Consider the following 24,935-nt stretch of genomic DNA (forward strand, 5'->3'; position numbering starts at 1 on the left):
ACTTTCGGTAGTGAAAAATAAATTATGAAATTTGATAAAAATTAAAATTTATGTAGAAATATACTTAAATATTCTGATTTTGAGTCATAAAATCACATTATTGTTTTATTATATTAGAATTAAAAGTCGTAATTTTTAATCTGTATATCACGTGACTTAAAACACGTGCCGCCATGATGTGACATCATATAGGCAAAAATAATATGTATTAAATACTAATTTGTTGATGGCTTTTATAGTATTTGTGGGTTATGTTACCACCAATTTTATTTATACATATAATAATAATTACATACACGACTGTTGTTTTTACCAGTATTAAATCACCAAAATGACTGACAGCGTTTTTGCGAGAATAAAAAAAGAATTAAAATTTAATGTAATTTTATGGCAAGAAAGCGTGTTTATTTTGCCGAAATATACTTTTTTGTGACTTTTTATTAGGAAAATCAGCATTTTGAAATACTTTTTAAAACTAGTAGAATACCCTACGATCTTAAATTGCATATAACTGGTTATAAATATCGAAATATTTTAGAATATTGCTGCCAAAATAATAATTAAAAAAATCTTTCTATTCATTTTTTTTACATATATTTATTTTTTTTATATATATATATTATTTATTTCAATATATAAATCTCGAATTATATTTTTGTTTACAAAGGAATTATTTTCTAATTAAAAAATTTTTTTGTTTTAAATATTTTTTCTTGTTTCTTGTATACTTAATTACTTAAAAAGAAAATAATAATATGTCAAAAAATACAAAAAAAAAAAAAAAAATGGAATTATTTGTAGAAAAAAAATACAAAATAAATATCACAATATACACAAAAATTAATCGACCACCACAAAATAATGCCAAAAAAACAAAATTCTAAATTATTTAAAAATTTGCCAATAAGTACAATTTAATTTTAGGAAAATAATCTTAATCAAAGAGAATAGAATAGAGATATAAAATATGGCGAGACATTGTAAGAACCTAGACATTTGCGGAGAGACAAAATGGCTGTTACAAATTGGCATACAGTGAAACTTGGTTAAGTGGGACATGGATAAGTCAGGAACCTCCATAACTGGAATTCATGCTGAGGCCCCATCACTTTGGCACTAAATTAACTCTGTTAGTAGGACGAAGCAAATTTCTCTGCCTGGGATTCGTTCGTCCGATTTTATCGTCATAGTTACCTCTATAACTGAGACAGCGAGTGAATTTTATATGCATTAACCTCTGTTACTGAGAATTGAGATAACATCGTGTTGTTTGTTTATTTACTTATTCTTATTCTACCCACAAATTTTGAGCCTCAATGACCTTCAGTTTTAGTTTTGCTTGGCTATTATACGGATGTTTATTTGAAAAATGCCGAAATCAAGGCTCAAATCGTTATCAGTACGTGAAAAACTGAAGTTAACATCCGTTTATGAAAGTGGGAAGACACGTGATGAAGTCTGTGTAGAATTTAATGTGCCAAAATCTACTTTTTGTATAATAATTCAGAATATAGATAAAATTCAATCACAATGTTCTGGAGGAAAAGGAAAACTGAAACATTTATCAGAATATCCTGAACTTGAACAGTGTTTGCTCACATGGATCAAGTAACTTCGTAACAAAAACGTTTCGGTAAGTGGACCGATTGAAGAAAGAGAGAAAGTAACACTGTTGATGTTAACAAATGTAGCCAATGGACTATTAATGGAACCCTCTGTAAATGAGACAGATATTTATTTATACCTGTATATGTGAGGCACTGGGTAAATGAAATACCTTTATAAGTGAAACAAATTTGCAGGTCCCTTGATTTCACTTCACCAGGTTTCACTGGCAAGTAATTAAGTAACATATACCTCCATTTTGTATAAAATTAAAAAAGAGATTATGCCATAACAAGCATTTCTTTCACAGCTTCCTTGATACAAATATTGTTTCAAGCGTAAGATGCCATACTCATATTTTACTCTTTAAACTATTATCTTTGATTAAAAAAGAATGAAATGTGAGGTCATCCTTTTTTTTAAATCAAATATGGACACAAAAATGTTTTTTTTAACTAACCAAAAACCACAATTTAAAATTAAATATTCAAATTTTAGAGGGGGTCATATTTTACAATTGAAAGGGCATATATCAGTGGAGGGGGGAATTTTTTAGTCGATACACACGCTACCAAATATTATATAAAACAAAAAAAAATAAGCGAATCACAATTTTGTTTTTTGTAAAAACAAAATAAAAATATTAAGTAGAATTCTATTTTTAAATAATCCGTTATTAAGTTTAGCCGAAAGGGAAAAGGGAATTTTGAATGTTCAAAGCTTCTTCATCTACAGATAATTTTTAGCTTTACATTTTCAGGAACAATTTTTTTTTATTTCAAAAATGAGGCCTTTCATGAGGCTCCACTTGTATCAACAAATTATATCGATACAAAAGATGCCTTATTTTTTTTTTAATGGAAAGCAAAAAATTGGATTATGTTTTAGTGAACCAATTAGGAATCTGTATTATTTTTATCACTTAGAAATTATGCTAAAAAATTATTTGACTAACTGTAAAGAGTATTTCCCAATTTTTTTTTTTTTTAATAAATTATTCAGTTAATTATCATAATCTTATTTTTAATTTTTGACATTTACAATAAAAAAATTTTCAAAAATGGAATTTATACAATTTTTTTTAGCCCAGTTACTTGTATAAACTGAGTTTTCGTTGCCACCCACATCATGATAATTAACAATAATTAGTTGTTTCTTTAATTAGTAGTAAATACACTAATCAATTCAAATACATTTAAATATTTTGAATGAATTATTTTTAGATTAACTTTGTGACCTTTTATACAAAATTTTCGCACAGGATCTAAATTCGGTGTAAATTAGCAAAATAATCAAAAATACTTCCAAACGATGCCTCGCAAGTGTCTTTTTGAATCATCGCAATATTTTATTCAATTTTGTTTGTCTATAGTATTTATTTCAGACAAATAAGAGCCGTGCGAAATTCGTTCCAAAAATGTGGAAAGCAAATAGGGATACAATGACTATTGCTCCAATTTTAAAACAGGAACTGTGAAGTAATACTATTGTGGTCGTAAAATCTTAGATATTTTTCGTCACTTTTCTCTCTGATGAACAACATTCGATATTCGATCTGTTTTAGGAAATACGAAGCAAAGTGCATGAAGTTTTCCTACAGAAACATTTTCCATAGAGAATGTTTGATAAATTTGATTTGATATGTATAAATTGTTTTCATTGAGCTCTATTGATTGAACAGGACAAACCCGAAAAACTTTTGAATTCATTGATGAAACACGGGAATCACAGAGACTCCACGTCCATGGAAGCATAATTAACAATTTGATACCCATTGTAAAAGAACTAATCCGCGAGAAACGTTTAGCTTCTTTCTATTTGATCCAAGCTTAGATTCTGCTAGCAAATTGCTGACCAATGCTACCCTGATGAAAAAAATATTTGAAGAAAGAAAACAATGGAAAAGTCTTAGAAACTCCAAAAAAGTCTTATAAACTCTGAACAACTCTAAATTTCTCAAAGTTTTTGGACTAGTCTAGTTCAAAGTATTCAGAGTTATTCAAACTAGACCAAAAACCTTGAGAAATTCAAAGTTATTCAGAGTTCTTAAGAATTTTTCAGAGTTTCTAAGACTTTTTCAGAGTTTTCAAAGACTTATTAAGACTTATTATTTCTTCAAGTATTTTTTCCACCAGGGTACTTGGTAGCCGAATCGGCACAAGTCCTCCATTTGATGATTAGATTACCGTGATTTAAATATACAGTTTGAACAAGACCACCATGTTGAATTTGTATCCAATCACAAAGTTTCTAATAACAATTCCCACTTCTGATATTTGTTTGTCGTTTCTATCTTACAAAAAACAAATTCTAAAATATTTTCAGTCAAGTAAAATTAAAGAATAATTCAAAAAAAAAGTAAACATGAAAGAGGTGAATTTAGTGTCAAACAGTTTGTTGCTCTGATTGATCTATCGAAGACGATCTTTGTTGATTGACTATTGTGCTGCTGACATCTGTTGCAGGTGTTGTAGTGGTTGGTGATGGATTCCCACTATCTGGTGATATTAACAGATCATTTTGATCTAACGGTAAATGCAAATGTAAATTTGGATCGTCTAGAGCATCAGAACGTTGATCATCTAATTCTGTGCTATCAATTGAATGTGATCGTTCGGTTGGTACTCGTGCGGTTTTACCACCACTTGTCCAATAATCTTTCCATGATTGTAATCTCATGACCTGTTTTATACAGAAAAAAATACGAAAAATTCCAAATTAATTTCTGATTATTAGGAAAATGGGTAGTTTGATTGGAAATTCGAGCAAATTACATTCATTTTAATCAAATTGGGAGTAGGTTGTTGTCAAATGTCAAATGGTTTTTAGAGATTGTGTGCAATTGAAGTCAAAGCATTATTGATAAATTAGGCAAATAAAAAATGGGCTGGTAATTGCCCGTAAATTACTTTCTTCGCGATGAAAAAGTTAATTTATCTGTATTTGTGGGTTATATCATATACAGGGTGGATCATTTAAATCTATTATGTATTAGCCATAGCCAAATCTTTTATGTAGCTGATAAAAAGGCGACTTTGATTCGACCCACAACAGCCAATATTCATTTTTTGTATTGAAGTATCAATAATAATATTGTATAAAAAAGTGAATTAAATCGTCAGAAATTCCTTTATTCGCTTAAAATAATTCGGTTCAGTAATCGGTTGTTATTTGGATAGAATTAATTTATGCGTCGGAGTTTGTAAACTTCTATAAACCGCAATTTTTTCTTTAAGTTAGTGATGATTTGATCGAAAATTTATTAAGAGATATTTCACAATTTACCATGATATTTTCAACATGCAAGAAAATTTTGATTTCCATAGTGAAAGAATATACTTTAAATACAATTTCGGGATATAAATTTTCGGTTTAAGAAAAATAAAATTGATGTTGTTTAATTACAAGAGAAAAGCCACAAAATATTGAAAAAATCACATGCAAGCGTCATTAAAAAAATAAATTTTAAGCAAACAAACGAAAATATTTTTACATCTCATTTACTATCCAAATTTTTCTCGAGATTCACGAGAAAATTTCTATTTTTGATTCATGAAAGCATTTACCACCGTTTTAGTTTCACAGTTTTATGTAAATTTGACGTGACCATAAACATAGAAAATGGAGTGCGTTCTCGACTTAGCTGTCAAATGAAGTTTTACAAAAGAGGTACTTCGTGATTCTTATGTGTCCAGGGCCTCTAAAAGGTTAAAGACCCTGGGATCTATGTCAATTTTACGTAATATTTTGTGACATAATTTGAATAATGCCAAATGTCATTTCTTTTAATATTTTTGAGTAAATAAAATGTAAAAATCTTTTCAATTTTGTTTTGTTTTTTATACACATACGAAAAGCGAAAAAAATAAAACTTACTCGAGCCATTTCCACGGCTCAGTGTCCGGACTGGTAATCGGTGTAGGATACTAAAGAGACAAATAAGAAAAGCACCCCCATGATGATAATTATAAACAGAACACCTCCACATAACATAGATGATATTTTTATTTTTTAAGGCACAATTATTATTTTTGATTTGTTAAAACTACTGAAATATTTTTGGCATAACTTCTACAAATTTTTAAAAAGTGAAATTATTATTAATAACATTTGAATATAGACGTAACAAATTTTTAAAAGCTGCCTTTTTTTTAAAAGTTTTGGTTTTAGAAAAAAATGAACCATGCACATTATTTTATTCTTACTTTTATTCTAAATGCATGATGAGAAATTTTAAATGAGATTCAAAATACTTCATGAGATTTAATTTCATGAGCAAAATGATATCAAAGGATCTTATTTGCAAATCTAAGCATTCAATACGGATTTTTAATGTGTCGATTATTTCTGAAAAATGAGAAGCAGCCTCTGAAATTGTGGAAAAACTAACTAAGTTTATGAGATTCCATGCTAGTCTGGTAATTTGTCGTGTATCAAACAGACAGTAAAATGTTAATAAAATAAATTGTCTTTAGTTTCTTTCTCCGTATTTCTATACTTAACCACCAGACATTCAATACGAAAAGTTTAGGATAAGAGTTGTTACGTTTATAGTTTTTCAGGTTATATTTATTTAGTATTTATACATGTTTAAATCCTGGGAGGTCTGTCACATTAAATGTATTGTTATCAAAATTTATACCGTCGTAAAACACTGTTATCCTTATTCTTATAAGAGTACAACATTCCCTTATCGCTGTCCGAAATTAATTTTAAATTATTTTCTGTACCAATTAATTTTATGGATCTAATGTAATTTTGCTTCTTATAATTTTTAGGACATCGTCAAGTAGCAACACCTCCCACAGATAGTACTAAAATTACTATTATGGAAGAATCGCGGCAATGAAACACAAAAATTAAAAGAGGAATTAATGACAACTGGTATCCATGAAATGGAAACATTAACCGAATTACGTTAAAAGTTATGGAATTAGAGACACTAGTACAAGTTGGTACGAATCAATTACGGCGCCAAGATGAGGAAGGTAAACGTTTACGTGAGGAATTAGAAGCTGGTCTTGTACGTGAACGTGATGCGGCCACACGTGAACGAGATCATCAACGACGATACGCCGATTTGGAGGGGAAAATGAAGAGAAACATCACTCAGACGGTCGTCCAAATAGTAGTTTTACGAAACCAGCTGATAAAACATGATCGATAAAGTGCGCAAACATTGACATCGAAAAAGCGTTGGCCAATATTCGACCACTACTCCATGAACTATTTGGAGCTGTTTAAGAACAGCAAGAGTGCTTTGACGTATGAAGATTGTACTCAGATCATACCTGTCTTGTAATTTCATAAGTGTGTTCCTCCCTCAATCTAAGATTGGCCTTTTTAAGATATTCTCATTAAGGTGCAGCTTGCAGTTCGTAAACAGAACTTCCGGATGTCTGTTGGTGCTTGCACCCCACAGCTTTGTGCAATTTCTAGTAAGCTGATTCATGTCCCTATCAAATTTATCAAATATTAATACAAAACGGGGTTCATTCATATTGAATAACTATCATTTCCTTTAAGAAGTTCCGACCCCTATTTTATATCATCGATAATTGCTTTTTTAAAGCCGTGTATCTATCACTTATTAACAAATTATTATCAAATCCATAAAATTTCCAAAAAATATTTAGCAAAATGCAAAACTTTTAATCCCGCGGAAGTACATTAAATGTGACAAACTTCCTGCGAATAAATGTAGAATGTTGCCAATGTTGTTAGTTTATTGTTAGTAAAAAAAACACAATGAAAATATTAAACAGCATTTATAGTGAAAAATACAGTTTGTGTAACGTATCATTAGACCTTATGATTTCACGAGATATAGCAAAGCTAGAATTTTTTTAAAAATGTGTTACCGTAATCTAATGTCTTATTATCGATTACACAACCAGTATACTTTTTTTTTGTTATTTACAAAAAAGTGAAAAAAATGTTGCATTGTGTGTGTGTGTGAATTTTCAGTGTTTTCCCAATTATTTATTATCAATGATTAACAAAAAAAAATCTGCCCATAAAAGCCCATTTTTGTTAATTATCAACAAAAATTTTTTGGATTGGCGTGTGTTTAAAATACATATTGAAAAACATGAATCCAAAATTAAAAAAAAAAGCGTTACCTCAGCTTTTAAATTGGCTACTTTATCTTGTAATTCTCGAACAGTTTCGTTATCAAGATGACTACTGCGTAATTCACCTTCGGCAACCATTTCTTCATTCTAAAATTTAACAATAAACTACTAAGTCAAATGCATTTAAAACTGAAAAAAATCGGATAATTCCCAAATTTCGATCGGGATCAAATAAAAAAAATATACAGCAAAAACGGAAAGGATTGGTTAAGGATAACATATTATATTTTACCTTTAATTCTAATCGACTAATTTTTTGTTTAAGTTCAGCAACTTGTTGTGCATGTTCGGCATCTCGAATACGTGCCGATAATTGTTCTTCCTTCATTTTTCCCTCCAAATCGGCGTAACGTCGTTGATGATCTCGTTCACGTGTGGCCGCATCACGTTCACGTACAAGACCAGCTTCTAATTCCTCACGTAAACGTTTACCTTCCTCATCTTGACGCCGTAATTGATTCGTACCAACTTGTACTTGTGTCTCTAATTCCATAACTTTTAAACGTAATTCTTTTAATTCGGTTAATGTTTCCATTTCACGGATACGTGTTGTCATTAATTCCTCTTCTAATTTTTGTGTTTCATTGCCGCGATTCTCCCAGAATAGTAATTTTTTTGGTGTACTATCTGCGGGAGGTGTTGCTTCTTGGCGATGCTCCTAAAAATTATAACACACAAAATTACATTAGGTCCATAAAATTTAAAAGATCATCCTAATTTTTCAGTCTCCACAAAGACAAAATTGAAAAAAAGAGCCACCTCAACTTTTAAGGATCATTTTACGGATGACTAGTTTTGATAAACAAAAATGAGAAAAATCAAAAATAAAAATGAATGATTCGAATCGTACTTTTACCTGCAAATGTCGTTGCCATTGGGCACTAAGCTCTCCAACACGTTGTCGTAAATCTTTTAATGATAAATTTGCTTCAGCTTCACGCAGCTTAACAGCAATTAATTCTTCTTGTAAATGTGCCACACTGTTATCAGGTGGTGTTTCTCGTAATGTTTTCTTATCCTCTTCTAGCTCTTGTATCCGTCCACGTAAATCACGTACTAAAGCATCATTTTCTGCATCACGTAATCTCACTTTCACTAACTCTTGCTGTAAACACTGAACCATTTCATCACGTTGTTTTAATTGTTCTAATTTAAGTGACATTTCGTCGATTGAAGATTGTCGTGATGAATTCTATAAAAATATTCTAGATTAGTAACTTTTAGAAAAATTGCGTTATCCTTTTTAAATTTATTCAGAGTGATCGCAAGAATCAATTTTCAAAATTCCCTCAAGATTCTCAATTTTTCCGTTATATTTATCATATTTTAACCTTCATTATTCAAAATTCTCCCATAAATTAAAGACACAACTCCGGCAACAAGTTCTTAGTAAAGATATCCACCAGGAAGTGTTTGCTCTGAATCAGGCTCCCGGATCACTGTAGCGTCTATCAAACGGAAGTGATGGATGGCTATTTGCGAGATATGTGAATCTATAAGATTGAACACTCTAATGTGAAATGACATTACTATTCTCACCGACAGACAATCAGCGCTAAAATCCTTCAGCTCGGTCTACCTAACCTCAAAGGTAGCACAGGACTACCGAACGTCCTGAAATGAGTTGGCGAAACAAATGAATGTAAACCTAGTATGGGTACCGGGATACAAGGACATTTCAAATAATTGTGAAAGCGGCGAACTTTGCTACGAATGGCACAAGGCTGCCGGACATAAGCATCAATAGGCTTTGAGAGTTCCGTTTGCGAAATGGCAATCTGGAAAATTGGCTTTATTGTAAAAGATGGAGGGATAGGGTTGTTATACTACAAGACAGATATAGTCTGAGTACAATGTGTTAAGGTAACAAAAGTTATTCAAAATATCATGATAAATAAAATAATCGTGATAAATATTATAAAAAATGCCCCAAATGCCAAATCTGCAATTATTGCCAGGCAAGTTAATAAAAAATTTGATTTCTTGATATTTCGTAGATTTTAAAAATTTTTCAAAAAACCCGCCAAAAAACAAAACGTTCTGGGGTAAATTTTTTGCAACTTTTTTAGATTTTGTTTTTGATAACATTTCGAACTCTCCCCCATGGTCACGAAGTGTGTATCTCAAAAAAGTTTTTTTCCTAATTAGGGGACTGAACTAAAGTGTACTTACACTTTCCTGTACAAGTAACGCCAAACTTCGTGCTTCCTCCTGTATCATTTCCAACTGGTGTACAGTTTCCAAGTGTGTATGCCTCAAGGCATCTAACTCACGTTGTACAGCAAATGTAGTTTCTTCTTCTTCAGCACGACTCACTTGTCCACGTACTAAACGATCAGCTAATGCTGCACTTTCAGCTTCCAATAATTCACAACGTTGTTTTAACATACGATTTTCCGATCGTAATCTCTGTTTTAACACAAAATAAAAATAAATAAATTGACAACATAAAAAAAATAATTGTTTTTGTGTAAAATAAAAACCTGTATTTCAATTTTCCTGTCAGTGTACTTAAATAATTTTGCCTTTACAAATAAACTAACTTCGTCCATGTTACTTTCATAATTAATAATGTAAACAATTTAAACTTTGAATATTTTAAAATGAAATATGTTAATCAGTAGCGGCATCGAGTCTACTTCCAAAGATTTAATTTTGTTTATAAACTATTAATCGATTTTTTGGTGGTATTTCCACTTTCTCTTTCATTTTGATTGTGACCTTGAAAATTTGTTCAGCGACTCTTTGACAATAACATTCATTAATTATTTCATTCATTTTAGTCAAAGTCTGTTAATTACGTATTTTGGGTAAAAATTTTTTTTTTAATTACAAGGTGTCGCAAAAACCAACATTAGTGCCTGATGTGAATAAATAGGCTTTAGTCACTCTGTGAAAAGCTTTATTTAAAACTTTGTTAGTTTTTGAAGCTCTTGAATTTGAATCAATTTCGGGAAAATTAACATTCTAATATTGATTAGCTTAATTAGCCGTTCAGTTAACAGCCTAGACTTTTTACTAAACTAATACAATATTATTGAACTGGCTGGTTGACGCTTAGGCCATTCATATAATAGAGTGACCATTTGACAAAATTTTCTTTTTAAATTGCAGGTATTTTTTTTGTTTTCGGATAGTGCCAACGATTTTGATTATGATTGAAAAGGATGCATTTGAAAACTCGGTCAACTTCTCCATTTTGTTTTTTTTTTCGACCACAACATATAAAATGAAATTTAACAAAAGAAAAAAAGTAATTTTATGTTGCTGTTATAAATATTGAATACCGCCACTGATTATTATTTAGGTGATACTAATACAGGTGTAATTGTGATTGGATTAAATATTATCATAATCTTATCATTGTAATTGCATATGTTTTGTATAATTATAGCTCTTTACTAGCTTAGCATAGAAAATAGTTAAATACACGCAACGCAATGTTATGCAAAGTATTTTAAAAATGATTCATATTTCATATAAATCAGAATCAGAACACAATTCAAACCATTCAACCAAATACAAAAAAAGTATTCGTTATCAGTTATCATAGTATTGTTAACTGATTTTCATAAAAAATTTATCAATTCAAATATAAACAAACAAAATGTGATTCATAATTTCAATACATTGAAAAAATTTCTTAAAATTTTCGGAATTTAAGGGTGTCCCAATATTAACGCAAGAAGTTCTTTGATAGAACACACAGTTTTTTAATAAAAAGTTGAAATTTTTTTTATTAATTCATAAAGTTTGCAGTATAGGGTTATGTATATACATAGTAGCATATCCAGTAAAAGCACTCCGTACCATTTCCATAGGAAAATGACTCTGTGAAATTTTTTTAAATCGCTACAGCCTACTCTCACGGTTCTAGTTATTAGTAGAATTAATAAGTCGACATGCATGGAAAAGTTGAGAAACAGCACCGATTTTAATGAAAGTTTTTGCAACGTGTTTACAGGATTTCAAGGAACATTCAGCAACTTAAAATAAGTTGGCTGTCATATGTAGCCCAAAAATTGTCCAAACGCAGGATATGACTAAAAAATTGTTTTGAAATGCTTATTTTGGCTTAATATAAAGGTATTTTTGGACGCTGAAGACAAATCCGGTGTCAGATTACAGAGTCTGTTAAGTTTTCCGAAAATCTTGCTAATTTTGCCAATAAATAAATATTATATATTTTTTTCTGAACATAGTCTCTAGAAACTACTAATACCTTGATATCAATGTAATCCGTGTAATCTCACATCGGGTTCGTTTTTACCGACAAAAAAGTGTAAATCTTGGCCAAAAATGGCACGATTTTCGGAACAGAATCCGTGTAATATGACATCGAGTTCGTAATAAAGCCATTTTCCTATCTAATCCTGCGAGGTCCTTTATAGCATATCAGGTAAAATTAATAGATATTGGATGACATAAGTTTTTTGTCGAAATTTTCCTTGACCATTTAAGTAACTGAATAGCATAAAAGTAACTGAATAGTCGTGACACAGACGTTAATTTTCTCTCCCAATGCGTAAGTCATTTCAGACTTAAAATATCTTAAGCTTAAGAAGAGTTTAAATCAATTTTGATAAAGATTTAAAACCTTGTTACATACAGTGCCTTATTAAAATGAATATAGTGTACACTTACTCGTAATTCAACCATTTCCTCTTGTTCCTTTGTTTTCATCACAATATATTCTTTTTCTAATTTTTTCATTTTCTTCGCATTATATTTAACATTGTATGCTAATAACATTAATCCATCTGGGTCAGCTTCAGCTCGAGGAGGTAATTCTTTTTGGAAAAACTAAAAATACAAAAAAGTTCGGTTTTTATTCGATCTGGTATAAATTGACTAAATTGACTGTGTCTAAAATGTCCAATTACTTATAAAGACATCATCTGATATTCTAATTTTCTTTCTATGTCATTATAAACGAACTTCACTGTAAACGAGAGTAATTCGGTTTTCAAAAATACCTCAGGAAAAAAAACAGGATAAACGTCTATCTTATTCTTATTTATTTCATTTAAAATTAAATAAAATTCACGATTCAGAGAACTTCAGGGAACAGCAGGAAATTTGTCGGATACTATCACCACTTGATAACATCAATAATTATTTAACTATTCAGCATTCAAAAATGAACCATATACGTAAAATACTCATCGGTGCAGTATTTTTGTCGAACAAAATATTTTATTGTTGCGTTTTTTCAGACCGATAGTTTAAATATGACGTCATCATGCTCATTTGAGAACGCAGCAGTTTCGAAAAAAATCGTAGAGAGAAATTGAGTAGACTCGCCAAAAGAAAGCAACTCACGAAGTTTCAACTATGTATTAATCATTTTACAAAGCACCCTTTCTGTCCCACTTTCTGTCCTACTTCAACAACTAGAAAAGAGTTAATAATCTTCAAATGGCTGAAAATGGACCCCGACAATTGAATTGTCTCGGGGCTCCAGTATGGTTAATCTGGCCCTGTTTTTATAACCCGTGGGTAACCGGTTACAATGTGGCTGCAACCCGAAGTCGTTGTCAATTTTCAATTCCATTTCATTTTACGCCAGAAATATCGGCTTAAAAACAAAGAATTAACAAAATAAATCAAATTTGCATACCTTTAACATTCCTTCCATATCCAAACACAATAAATCCTCTTTACCCAATGTTAACATTGCAATAGCAACTTTAAATATAATTTCCATGCCTTCTGACAGGAACACATCCATAATACGACATGCTAGTGGTAATGATAACGCTGTTGTAAATAAAGTTAAGAACCATGAACTCGCGTACATGGATGTATGAAAACTTTGTGATTGAAAATGTACATGTAATTCGGGTAATTGTTCTTGTACTAAATTTTCTAATTGAAACATACATACACCTAATTCAGCCATACTTGGTTTAAACATATCACGCATACGATACTCTTGCATTAATTTTACTAATACGGCAAATGCTTCTTCTTCTGGCATCTGAAAAATAAACAACATAAACATTAGCTTTATACTTTTGACGTGTGGAAGCTTTATTGGTGCTTTTTTAAGTGAAGGAGATTATTTGTGTGGGTGGATTTCATTTCATTTCAAAGAAATCGAAAAAAGGATAGCGATAGTTATTTAGGAAAATAAGTGATGTTCATGAAAAACATATTTAGTATGACACAAAATTAAACGGTTTTCGTTGTTGAGTCCAAGAAAATTTTTAGAAATTTCTAATGATAATTTTATACTTGAATTAGATACACACCTGCATAAGTAGAAGCCCCACAATAAAGCCAGAACCCTGACAATAACCCACTTCACGATCATGTAACGAATATGCCTTCATTACATTGAATAAGGATTCTTGTCCCATTCCATCTTTCTCCTTGAAAAAATCATGTTCTGGGTATGTGCGAGCAATATCACGGCGTATCACTTTTTCACATGCTGATGTTGCCTAAAAATATAAATTTTTATTTAATATTCAAAATCTTTTTTGTCAAAATCATAAGATATTATGGCCCTTTTTTAATTTTGATATCTTTGAAAACTAGACGGACCATTTTTCTCGCAAGACAAGTTCTGCTCAAGTTTTCGCTAATTGGAAATTTAGTGAAAAATTGTTTACCTTTATATAATCAGCATATTGTTTTTTCTCAGGAGATTCATGTGCGCCGCATAACAATTGCCAAACGATTCCACGAAAATGATGTGGAACACCTTTTCGAACAAGTTCGCGTACCCAGGCATTTCGTTTCTTCCAACAATTATCCCAATCGTTTACAACTCGACCCCATATTGTCCATAAATCTTCTTCATCTTCACCTCTTTCTTGACTGGAACTTGTACCTAAAAGCAATCATTTCAAACTTTAACAACCGAACTCCAAAAAAACATCGGAGAGGTCTGTGAAATAATTGCTTACCTGATGTTAATGATATTTGTGACGTATCTGAACTTTTTCGAGAATGTCCCGACACGGATGCACCCGACAATGAATTTAATGATTTGGCATCAGCCTCAATGAGGCGATTTGCCTCCTCCAGTTTAGCGAGTAGCGCCAGTTCGGCGGTGGTGCAATCCTCTGTTAAAACGGATTGTAAGAGGATGTTATTATTCTCCGTATCAGCAGTTAGTATACCTCCGTGCTGTAGTCTCATACCCGACTTGGTTGTCCAACATCCACTACGATTATTGTGTTGTGTACGCTGCCCAGCACCACGGATATTTGTCTCTCTCGTGAACCCATCTACAACAAGCACAGCAGATTCTTGAAAGACGTCTCCAGTTGTGTCTGTGAGTGTTCCCGATAGACAATTCAATGATGCCAAATGTTGACTGGTTCTGGAATACAAGATACAAAAACAAACATTAATTATCATATTTATTTGAACATTAAAATAAATTACGTGAAATTTTAAACAATGATTGCTTGCATTTATTATCCTTAGGGAACATACATACATATTCATATACAATACAAATATCGGGTGTTCAAAAAAAAGGGATTTATTTACATTATAACGCGGTGGATCGTTTTCATTTATAATGACATATCTGGGAGACTAAGTTAGATAGAGAAAAATATTCTCCTAAATTCAAATCGATTCCAATGTATTTCAAGAGCAGGTTTTGAGGAGCATAATGGAGTTTTGAGGATAAACGGAGCAGGTGCTAGTAAGCTGTATCGATTACTTCTTACCAATCTGACTTGCGACTGATAAAATTATGCGATGTGGATTAAAGGCTTCATTGGGATTTGAGAATAATAGGAAAAACTCTATCTGAAATTGACGGTTAGATGAAATTTAATTTGGGAGGATAGAAGTCATTGTCGAAATATTTTTTCATGGAAGAATATTTCTATTTTACAAAGAATAACTTTGTGTTATTGTACTAAAAAACAATACGTTTGACTTACACACGCTGTAAATGATTTTAATTTACAATGTAATAAAAAATAACCTATTTTCAACGTGTTCGTTAATTACGGCAACAAAGGGTGAAATGAATTTATATTTGAATTTTAATTGCTAATTTATTATTAGTTACTAAAATCATATCGAATCAACGAAATTTGTTTTTTTTATAGCGCTATGGAATCTAATTGAGATACTTTTCAAAAATAAGTGAAATAAATTTCAAGGTTTTAGATAAATAAATTGTCGTTTTCATGGAATCCTTTGTGAGCCGATTTTCGACTATTAAGTTACGTAAACTGAGCGTCAAACGATTTTTAGCGTGCCAACTACTGAGGTAATTGCTTAGGTCAAATTTATCATGACTGCGGTTTAGAAATGCCAAAAAAAGTGTTGTTGTCATACTTGTCATTGTAGATTCGTAAGCAAAAAAGGCAAAGTGATATGTGATAAGTATTTTTTTAAATAAAAAAGTGAAAAAGTTCTGTGAAATTACGATGTTTTATGTAAAACATTTTTTGATATGAAAATTTGGCATTGTATATTTTTCTCGATAAATGTCCCCAGGTATATTCTTTTAATATAATGTATTTTTTTGATAAATGTTCCTAACTGACCCAAGCAATTACCTCAAATTACCACACTGTACGGAAAGGCAGGCGATGCTCAGTGTATGTACTATAATGTCAATGGAGCCGACACACTTTTTTCCTCTTTATTGTTCGCGTGTATTCAATAAATTTTGTAAGTACGTGCCTGTACACTGTTTACCCGTATATAGCTGATGTATATACACACTCATAGTTGTGGTATAGTAAAGTTAAATAGAAGATACCTTTATTATTATTATTAACAACTAAATCTAACGGTAACATGAATGTTGATTGTTGACATTACCAATGGCATTACACCAGTTTAAGTTCGTTCATACATGGTAATAAAAACAAGTAACTTAAATAATAACAATAATAGAAGTCTTAGTATACGACATACGTAACATAAATATTATTACTTATGTAACGACTTTTAATAACTTTTAACACAAACAAACAAGTAATTTTATATACACAGGTGTAAACAGTATTTAATTCAAGGTAGCGTTCACCTTGCTTTTATTTAATACTTATCATCTTATCTGAAGTTATTCAGAATTAGTTTATTTAAAGGGGTGAATCTTTTACATTTAAGGATGTATGAGCATGACAACAATGTTTGTTTGACTTTAAGTTGCAAAATTTTTTATAGGTAGACTTTTGCTCAAAAAATATGGTTAAAATTACAGCTTAAGTAACCATGCAAATTTTTAAGATAAATATCATTGAAAATCGATATAAAATACATTGCTCTTATAGTGAAATCTCAAAAAACGACATATTTTGAAAGTTTTTGATAATTTTCACTTGAAACGAATGAAAAAAAAAAAAAAACATTTTCTCAACTCCGTGCAGAAAGTGTCAACTTTTGTCCCGCTGTGCAAAACAAAGTTGTCGCTTTCTGCTTCCGTCGGGGAGACAATAGTATACACACCACGGGAGCAAGTAAAAAATGTCTCAGATCTCATGTTAGTCATCCCCGGCTTTGCCTCTGGCGACAATGAGATCTGAGACATTCTTTACTTTTGCTCCCTAGATGTATAATTATACTATTTAATAAAAAGTAAACATACAGTGTGATCATTTGAAAAGTTACCCTTAATAACTCCTGACCTGGTCCGATTATTGTTTTGAGGGAAAATACGTCGGTTAATATATCGAAGGGGAAGTTCAAAAATGGCACCTAGAGAATTTTAATTTTCACTCCTTCGACCCTAGCCACCCCAACTTTGAAATTTCAAATGACACTCCCTACCTTGTTATACACCCTTTGAAAGGGTATAAAATTCTCTATTTAACCATGATAAAAAAAAAAATGAAATCGATCGATTGGTTCTCAAGATAGACTACACAGAAGATGGAAGGTATCCACCCTTAATAACTCTCGACCTTATGTGATTATTGTTTGATTGAAAACATGTCGATTTAGGTTGTGAAGGGAAAATTAAAAAATGGTATCTAGAAAATTTTAGATTTCATTCCTTCAGCCCCCACCCCTCTCAACTTTGCCATTACAAATGGCAGTATCTACTTTGTGATACCGCATTTGAAAGAGCATAAAATTACCTCTTTAACCATGATTAAAAAAATGAAATTGTTCGATTGATTCTTAAAATAGACAACCCAGAAGATGGAGGGTATGAAATCAAATAAAATTTAATGATTATTTATGGAAATAAATTTTGGATGATTTCACCAAAGGGATTAAAAACATCCATAAATGTACGAATATAAATTAAATAAAAAATATAATAAATTTTGAGAATTCGTGTTGAGAAACAATACAAAATAAAAAGAAGAATTACAAATGCTATTAGCGTGCTTGAATACTATATTTCAGCTAAATTTGGTAACAATAAATACATATTGTTTAGCAGTTAGCAAGCAAGTGAATGGGTATGGTATGGGTTATTACAGGTAGAGTGACCTATCATGGTAACCATACTTCCGGTCAATAATATAAAAACAATTACATTATTATAAGCTCTTAAATAATATCAAACAATATTAGTGTCTGTTCAACACATCCACACATCCAAACATACACTGAATGATTGGAATGGACAAAACAATATGGAATTGTTTTGTGGATGAATACCTAGGTATTATCTCTATCTTTATCTCTTGTACATAATTATTAAAAAAATCATTGGCGTAGTTATCGGGTCTTTTAACACTAGGTATTTGATTTATATAATTATTTAATTACTAAAAAATAATAAAAAATCGTCTTTTAACTAAAATTCTCGTAAATTTTTATCTGTTTAATTAAAGACGTTTCTAAAAAAATGAGTGTATGAACATATTTGAAACTTACGTTTGAAAAAAGTGTGGATTCTGCTAGAACTTCAAAAATCATTTCGAATTAGTCATGACTCGAATCCACAAAATAAGCGCTCTTTACCTCCTCCTGCATACCGTAAGCGGGTTGCGTGAGCGGTATTGTTGTCAAAAGATTCGTTTTATAGTTCTCTTAAACTGTTTAGAAAATAATTTGGGAGTTGCTAAATTTTTTCCATTACTGTATAATAATTTTAACGTTGTATTTTTTGTTTCATTAAAGGAAGAAAACTCGTCAAGACTACGTAGTTCCTACGAATAGAATTTTTTTAACAATTGAATAATGGCTAAAAATAAATTTTAAGTTTCATTGCGATTCTAGCCAAGAAATATATTTTTGGGTACGCTTATGTTTATAAATATGTTGAACAATTTCCGTTAAAAATTTTTTTATTGAAATATTTTTATTATAAAAAATTTTCATGGCTATTCAATCGAAATATTATTGTTTACCTAAATACTTTTTCCATTGTGCGATAATCGTAAAATTTTTTTGCTATATATTATGTCCATAAATGTACTTATTAATTATTGCGCAATGATCGCCCTTGAATTAACAATAAAAGTAATTGATTTGCGATAAATTCCATTTATTTTACGGTTATACTTTGAAAAGACGAAAATTGTAAAAAAATGATAAAAGTTGAGGATAATAACGTAAATTGAATATTTTATTTGGTACTCATAGTAAAAAAGCAGAGTTAGATGAGACTAGCTCGATCCGTACGGAATTCCGCTCTCGTATTTGCCGTACCTCGTGGCTAAAAACAACAAACAACAAATTTGGTAGAAAAAAAATGGTGAACAAAAATTAACAGTTCTTAAATTAATATTAGGAGAACATGTATTTAAGATAGTAATTATATGCCTAGAGTATTATCTGTCAAAACTAGCATGTTTGCCTAATGTTTTGAGTATTATATGTCTAGAGATTTAAATTATTTTTCTGGCGTTTTTTTTCCTAAGCGATACGTTTTTAGACCGTAAGTATATTTTTCGTCAAACCTTGACATAATACGCTTGAAAATGAGGAGTTAATCTTGAAATTTGATAAAGGAATAAGGAAGATAGGGCAGAAAAAAAACTTGCTAGAGTAATAATATATAAGATATATTGTAGCCTAGTATTTGCAAGTTCGTAATACAGTAATTTGCAACTTGTTTACTACACCTGTACAGTTTTCTAGCTTGGGGTCTTGTTGTTCATACAATAGACAACGGATACATAAACAACGAATAACATTGTTCAAATAGCGGAACTTTCAACATCCAACAATCGATTTTATCAATAGCTAATAATCAAATACCGATATAGAACTTTGTAAAACTTTACAATGTGTTCCAAAATAGTGTGTCAGAAAGTGTATGATTATCTTATAAATTATTACTCTAGTAAGTTTTTTTTGGTCCTACCCTTATCTTCCTTATTCCTTTATCAAATTCCATGATTTACCCCTTATTTTCAAGCTTATTATGTCTAGGTTTGACCAAAAATATAGTCACGGTCTAAAAATGTACCGCTTAGGAAAAAACACACTAGGCAAATAATTTGAACGAAAAAATATCATAAATTTAAATAATAAGTTTATTAGGCAAACATGTTAGTTTTTATAGATGCTCTCCTAGTACTCTAGACATATAATTACTATTTTTAATACATGTTCTCCTAATATTTCTGGTATGTCTGGTATGAAGTGTGGTCTCATCTGGTTATCAGATGGGTGAAGATCGACCTTATACCGTCTCTAAGACTATTATTTTTGAACTTTTGATACTTTTGAAATTTGTGGTCAAAATAAACCTAGCTCTATTAGATTTCAAGAATGTGGAAGTCTGGTCCCGGAATTAAGCACATAAGTGATAACTAGCAAAAAACTGACATCACAGCTGAAAAGAATGACCCAAAATTAGTGGGTTTCAAAAAAAATTCCAATAAGATCGGATCAAAATTGCCTGTGTTATTTAAAAAATCGAATTTTTGAACTTGATGACGTCATCAAAATTCAAAATATTTAATTTTGCTCTATTACATCGAAATTTTATCCAATTTTGATCAACAAAGTATGTAATCCTACTAAATTTGGGCCATACTTTTCAAATTTGTGGTCAAAATTAACCTAGTACTAATAGGTTTCAAGAATGTGGAGGTCTGGTTTCGGAATTAAGCACATAAGTGATAACTAGCAAAAAACTGACATCACAGCTGAAAAGAATGACCCAAAATTAGTGGGTTTCAAAAAAAATTCCAATAAGATCGGATCAAAATTGCCTGTGTTATTTAAAAAATCGAATTTTTGAACTTGATGACGTCATCAAAATTCAAAATATTTAATTTTGCTCTATTACATCGAAATTTTATCCAATTTCGATCAACAAAGTATGTAATCCTACCAAATTTGGGCCATACTTTTCAAAATTGTGGTCAAAATTAACCTAGCACTAATAGGTTTCAAGAATGTGGAGGTCTGGTTTCGGAATTAAGCACATTAGTGATAACTAGCAAAAAACTGACATCACAGCTGAAAAGAATGACCCAAAATTAGTGGGTTTCAAAAAAAATTCCAATAAGATCGGATCAAAATTGCCTGTGTTATTTAAAAAATCGAATTTTTGAACTTGATGACGTCATCAAAATTCAAAATATTTAATTTTGCTCTATTACATCGAAATTTTATCCAATTTCGATCAACAAAGTATGTAATCCTACCAAATTTGGGCCATACTTTTCAAAATTGTGGTCAAAATTAACCTAGCACTAATAGGTTTCAAGAATGTGGAGGTCTGGTCCCGGAATTAAGCACATAAGTGATAACTAGCAAAAAACTGACATCACAGCTGAAAAGAATGACCCAAAATTAGTGGGTTTCAAAAAAATTCCAATAAGATCGGATCAAAATTGTCTGTGTTATTTAAAAAAAATCGAATTTTTGAACTTGATGACGACACCAAAATTCAAAATATTAATTTTGCTCTATCACATCGAAATTTTATCCAATTTTGATAAACAAAGTTATTTTATATGTTTTTTGAGCCGTAGAAACGATTTAATAGTCATATTTTCTAAATATCAATTTATGGATGCAAAACTCATAAAACAACGCTAATCAAGAAGTTGTGTTCGAAATCTTTAGAAATTGATTCCACGGATCAGAAAAAAAAAGGAAATGACCTATAGAAAAATGACTAGAGAGCCTATTAATACACTCACTATATGTGTTGGGGGACCTTAAAAAGAAACATTCTTATGGCTTAAATTTGTTATATGATTTTATAAAAACAAAATATAAATGCACTTAAAATAAAAACTATGTTATCAGGTATTTATTTGCAAAATACAATAGCCCGTTTTAATTTTATGAGTCACGTAGATTGATTGCTAGCTTGTTTGCCATTTGTATACAAACTTCAGTTTGGTTTTAGTTGTTCGTGACCTATAGTTTGAGGTGCTCTGTTTTTATATAGATGTAATTATTAATATGAATCATCAACCTATACCAAAGTAAGCAATGTGAGTGAGTGAAAGGTGTGCAGAACGGTCAAGCAAGCAATCAGCTAGTCAGCTACACTCATATACACGGACACCTTTTGAAAATTAAAATGTGTTATAGCCGACATACAGGGTACCTCAGAAAAATTGAGGGTAGAACAGGATTACGAAAAAATTTTTCAACTGTGATGAAGTTTTTCTTTCAGGAACTGTGAAAGTTTTGATGTGAAACATCTATAGCCGCACGTAAAACGGATTTCTGGTGTGGCGACGCGTGCCATATGATGGTATATATATACAGTCTATATGCAGTAGTGTGTAGATGTGATCAGATCTACAGGCTATGCAATTGCAGTAGTGTGTAGTGCACAGTAGACCTGATGTTATGCAGTAGTGTGTAGTGTGCAGTTCTTTTCTGCATATTACTTTTACAAAATAATGTCGATGTTTCACATCTGCCAGGCGTCCCGTGACGGCTCACATTTTTTTTATGGTCCAGAAGAAATCGGCTCATCAAATTCCGAAACTATTCCACCTAATTTCATTGTAAGCCTTTCTATTTTATGCATATATATTATTTGTGTACGTGAAAGACAGACTGAACATATGAGTTTGATTTAGCAAGTCTTTCTTTCACTCACGCCAGAGTATACACAGAGTGTTTCTAAAGTAGACATATGCTTGAAACTCGAAAAATATTTTGTGCAGACATTAAACATGGCCTAGGTAATAACATTTTTTGTTCGAAATAATTTTCCGCAAACCGTACAGTTGAGGCAAAAACGGACAGAAAAGTTCTACCCAAAATTGTTATTTCATATAATTGTTTCGAACGGACAAAAAGATAAATTTTTTCTATCAACTGTCTAAGCCTCTAAGCTATTCGGTTTACAAAAAATTCTTCAAACAATAAATGTTTGCGTATATATAAAGAACAATTTTAAAATTTAAAGCGTTCTCCAATGTTTGTCCGTTATGAATCATAGTGAGGTTTTAATTAATCCCGAAAACTTAGATCGAATTCGATGCCGGTATAAGATGTGTGCCTTTGAAACTGATATTTTTCATTCGAAGCATTTTCCTCGATTAACATTTATCGACTTTCAAGCATATGTAACTTAAAAAAACACTCTGTATATTACACAATAAAATTCATTTTAATGGAGTTTATTCTTCTCAGAAATTATTCTGAACCTCCTGTAAAGGTAAATGAAACATTTTTTTTGTATTAGTAAAAATTGTTGATTAATAATAAAAATAATATGTGTTAGATAAAGATAAAAGAATAATAATAAATACTTTTTCTAATAATTTCTTCGCAACATTAACATTAAACACCTATGTGGAGCCTCTCTTTTAGTAAGTTTTGTAAATTTAGTTACAATATTTCTTATAAAATTCCAAATATTTTCAAATCATAATAAAAATTAAATTGGTTGAATGCATATTTTTATTTTAATATACAAAATATTATATAATTAGTATAATAAGTGGGTTGAATATTTTGTAAAAATATGCATGTTTATTCAAAAATTATTAAATTTTAATACGTTTATTTAATTTTTAGTTAATATTCATTAAAACATGGTAGTTTATAGACTCGAGTATGGCTACGAGGAAGCTGTAATTTTACTAGAATGAGGGCAAATTTGTTGAGATTTTCGCAAGGCTTATATATCGAAAAATTCTCGGATACATTTTTTTGAAACAGCTACGATAAGCCATGATATCGTGAGATCCACAATTTAATTAAATTGTTACCATTATTGTTAATCGGAACAGTAAGCATAATAAATTTAATTTTTACACGTTAAAAATTTTAACTTAAAAAAAATTATATAAAAAAAATTTTTTCATAATAAATAACAAATTTTTTGTTTTGTTTGCACGAATAACGAAAGGAACAACGATAAAGAAAATGTAAGGATATGTAGACCATAAAGGGATTTGTTAGTATTTTAGATGATTACTCAAATGAACATTTGAACGTCTGTATAGCGGAGAATGAAATGAAATAACGTACGTAATTAGTATTTATTAATTACACAAGGGACTACTGGCTGACTGCAATGAAACGGAATTGTATTACAGGAAGGAATTGTTTAGAATGCAATATAAAGTAAGAATATATTCAAGTTGTGCATTTGTGTTAAAACTTATCACAAATGTGCAGAACATGAATTTAACTAAAAGTCTAGAAAACTTGTGTTTGTCTCACAATCGTTACTGTATACAAATGAGGAGGATACTTTCAAATGAAGCTTGAAAAGTTCACTTAAGTGTATAAGTATAGTCCAGTCGGTGAATTATAGAAAGAACGGTTGTAAAAATACGTGTGATAGTTTATTGGATACTAAACTTTCACTTGAAACATAGCTAAAAATACACTCAAAGCAATTAATTTAAAAAACAAAATCAAAATTGGTTTATCCAAGTTTCGGAGCTATGATGCTATAAACAGACACAGAGGCACGTTAAACTTATAAAAGCCTTCTTTTTAGCCGGGGGTTAAAAATAAGTATTTAAAAGTTAGTCTTTTCTAAAATGAGACATTTTCGACTTTTGTTTTAAGAAACCAATGTGTTAAGGACGTTCATGCGTCAACAATATTAGTAGAGAAATAAAAAACAATATGATAATGCGATAATTTAAATGATTTTCTATGATTTAAGACAGGAAAAATAACCTGTTAAAAATAACCCTCGAATTAATTTAAATTTTTTTAAAGTTTAAAAAATGACTAAAAGTAAGTTTTAACATGGGACTAAATGAAAAATATAAATCGATATTTTTCAAAAATTATATCGATAACTATACTTGAAACTTTTACCAGTTAATAATTATTTCAACTTTTAATAGAATTTCAAAA

The 24,935-nt window shown here is 30.5% G+C and overlaps 1 protein-coding gene across 4 annotated transcripts in view; it reads right to left on the minus strand.

The window, feature by feature from the left end:
• Positions 1 to 3,696: 3,696 nt before the first annotated feature.
• The window catches only part of LOC123296556 (ecotropic viral integration site 5 ortholog), a 127,051-nt gene continuing 105,812 nt past the window's right edge, over positions 3,697 to 24,935 (minus strand). For 2 of the 4 annotated variants that reach the window (XM_044878078.1, XM_044878075.1), the window contains 10 exons: positions 14,654 to 15,072; positions 14,357 to 14,577; positions 13,994 to 14,185; positions 13,360 to 13,719; positions 12,384 to 12,542; positions 9,912 to 10,148; positions 8,596 to 8,931; positions 7,972 to 8,397; positions 7,728 to 7,826; positions 3,697 to 4,287 (listed from right to left, as the gene is read on the minus strand). In XM_044878078.1, the coding sequence (XP_044734013.1) occupies positions 3,991 to 4,287; positions 7,728 to 7,826; positions 7,972 to 8,397; positions 8,596 to 8,931; positions 9,912 to 10,148; positions 12,384 to 12,542; positions 13,360 to 13,719; positions 13,994 to 14,185; positions 14,357 to 14,577; positions 14,654 to 14,888 (2,562 nt within the window). In that variant the 5' untranslated portion in view covers positions 14,889 to 15,072 and the 3' untranslated portion in view covers positions 3,697 to 3,990. Of the gene's footprint in view, positions 4,288 to 5,481; positions 5,532 to 7,727; positions 7,827 to 7,971; positions 8,398 to 8,595; positions 8,932 to 9,911; positions 10,149 to 12,383; positions 12,543 to 13,359; positions 13,720 to 13,993; positions 14,186 to 14,356; positions 14,578 to 14,653; positions 15,073 to 24,935 lie in introns of all 4 variants that reach the window. The other 2 variants (XM_044878076.1, XM_044878079.1) reach the window with 2 other exon arrangements.

Source organism: Chrysoperla carnea, chromosome 3 (assembly GCF_905475395.1).
Source record: "Chrysoperla carnea chromosome 3, inChrCarn1.1, whole genome shotgun sequence".
In the NCBI taxonomy this organism is placed as follows: Eukaryota; Metazoa; Arthropoda; class Insecta; order Neuroptera; family Chrysopidae; genus Chrysoperla; species Chrysoperla carnea.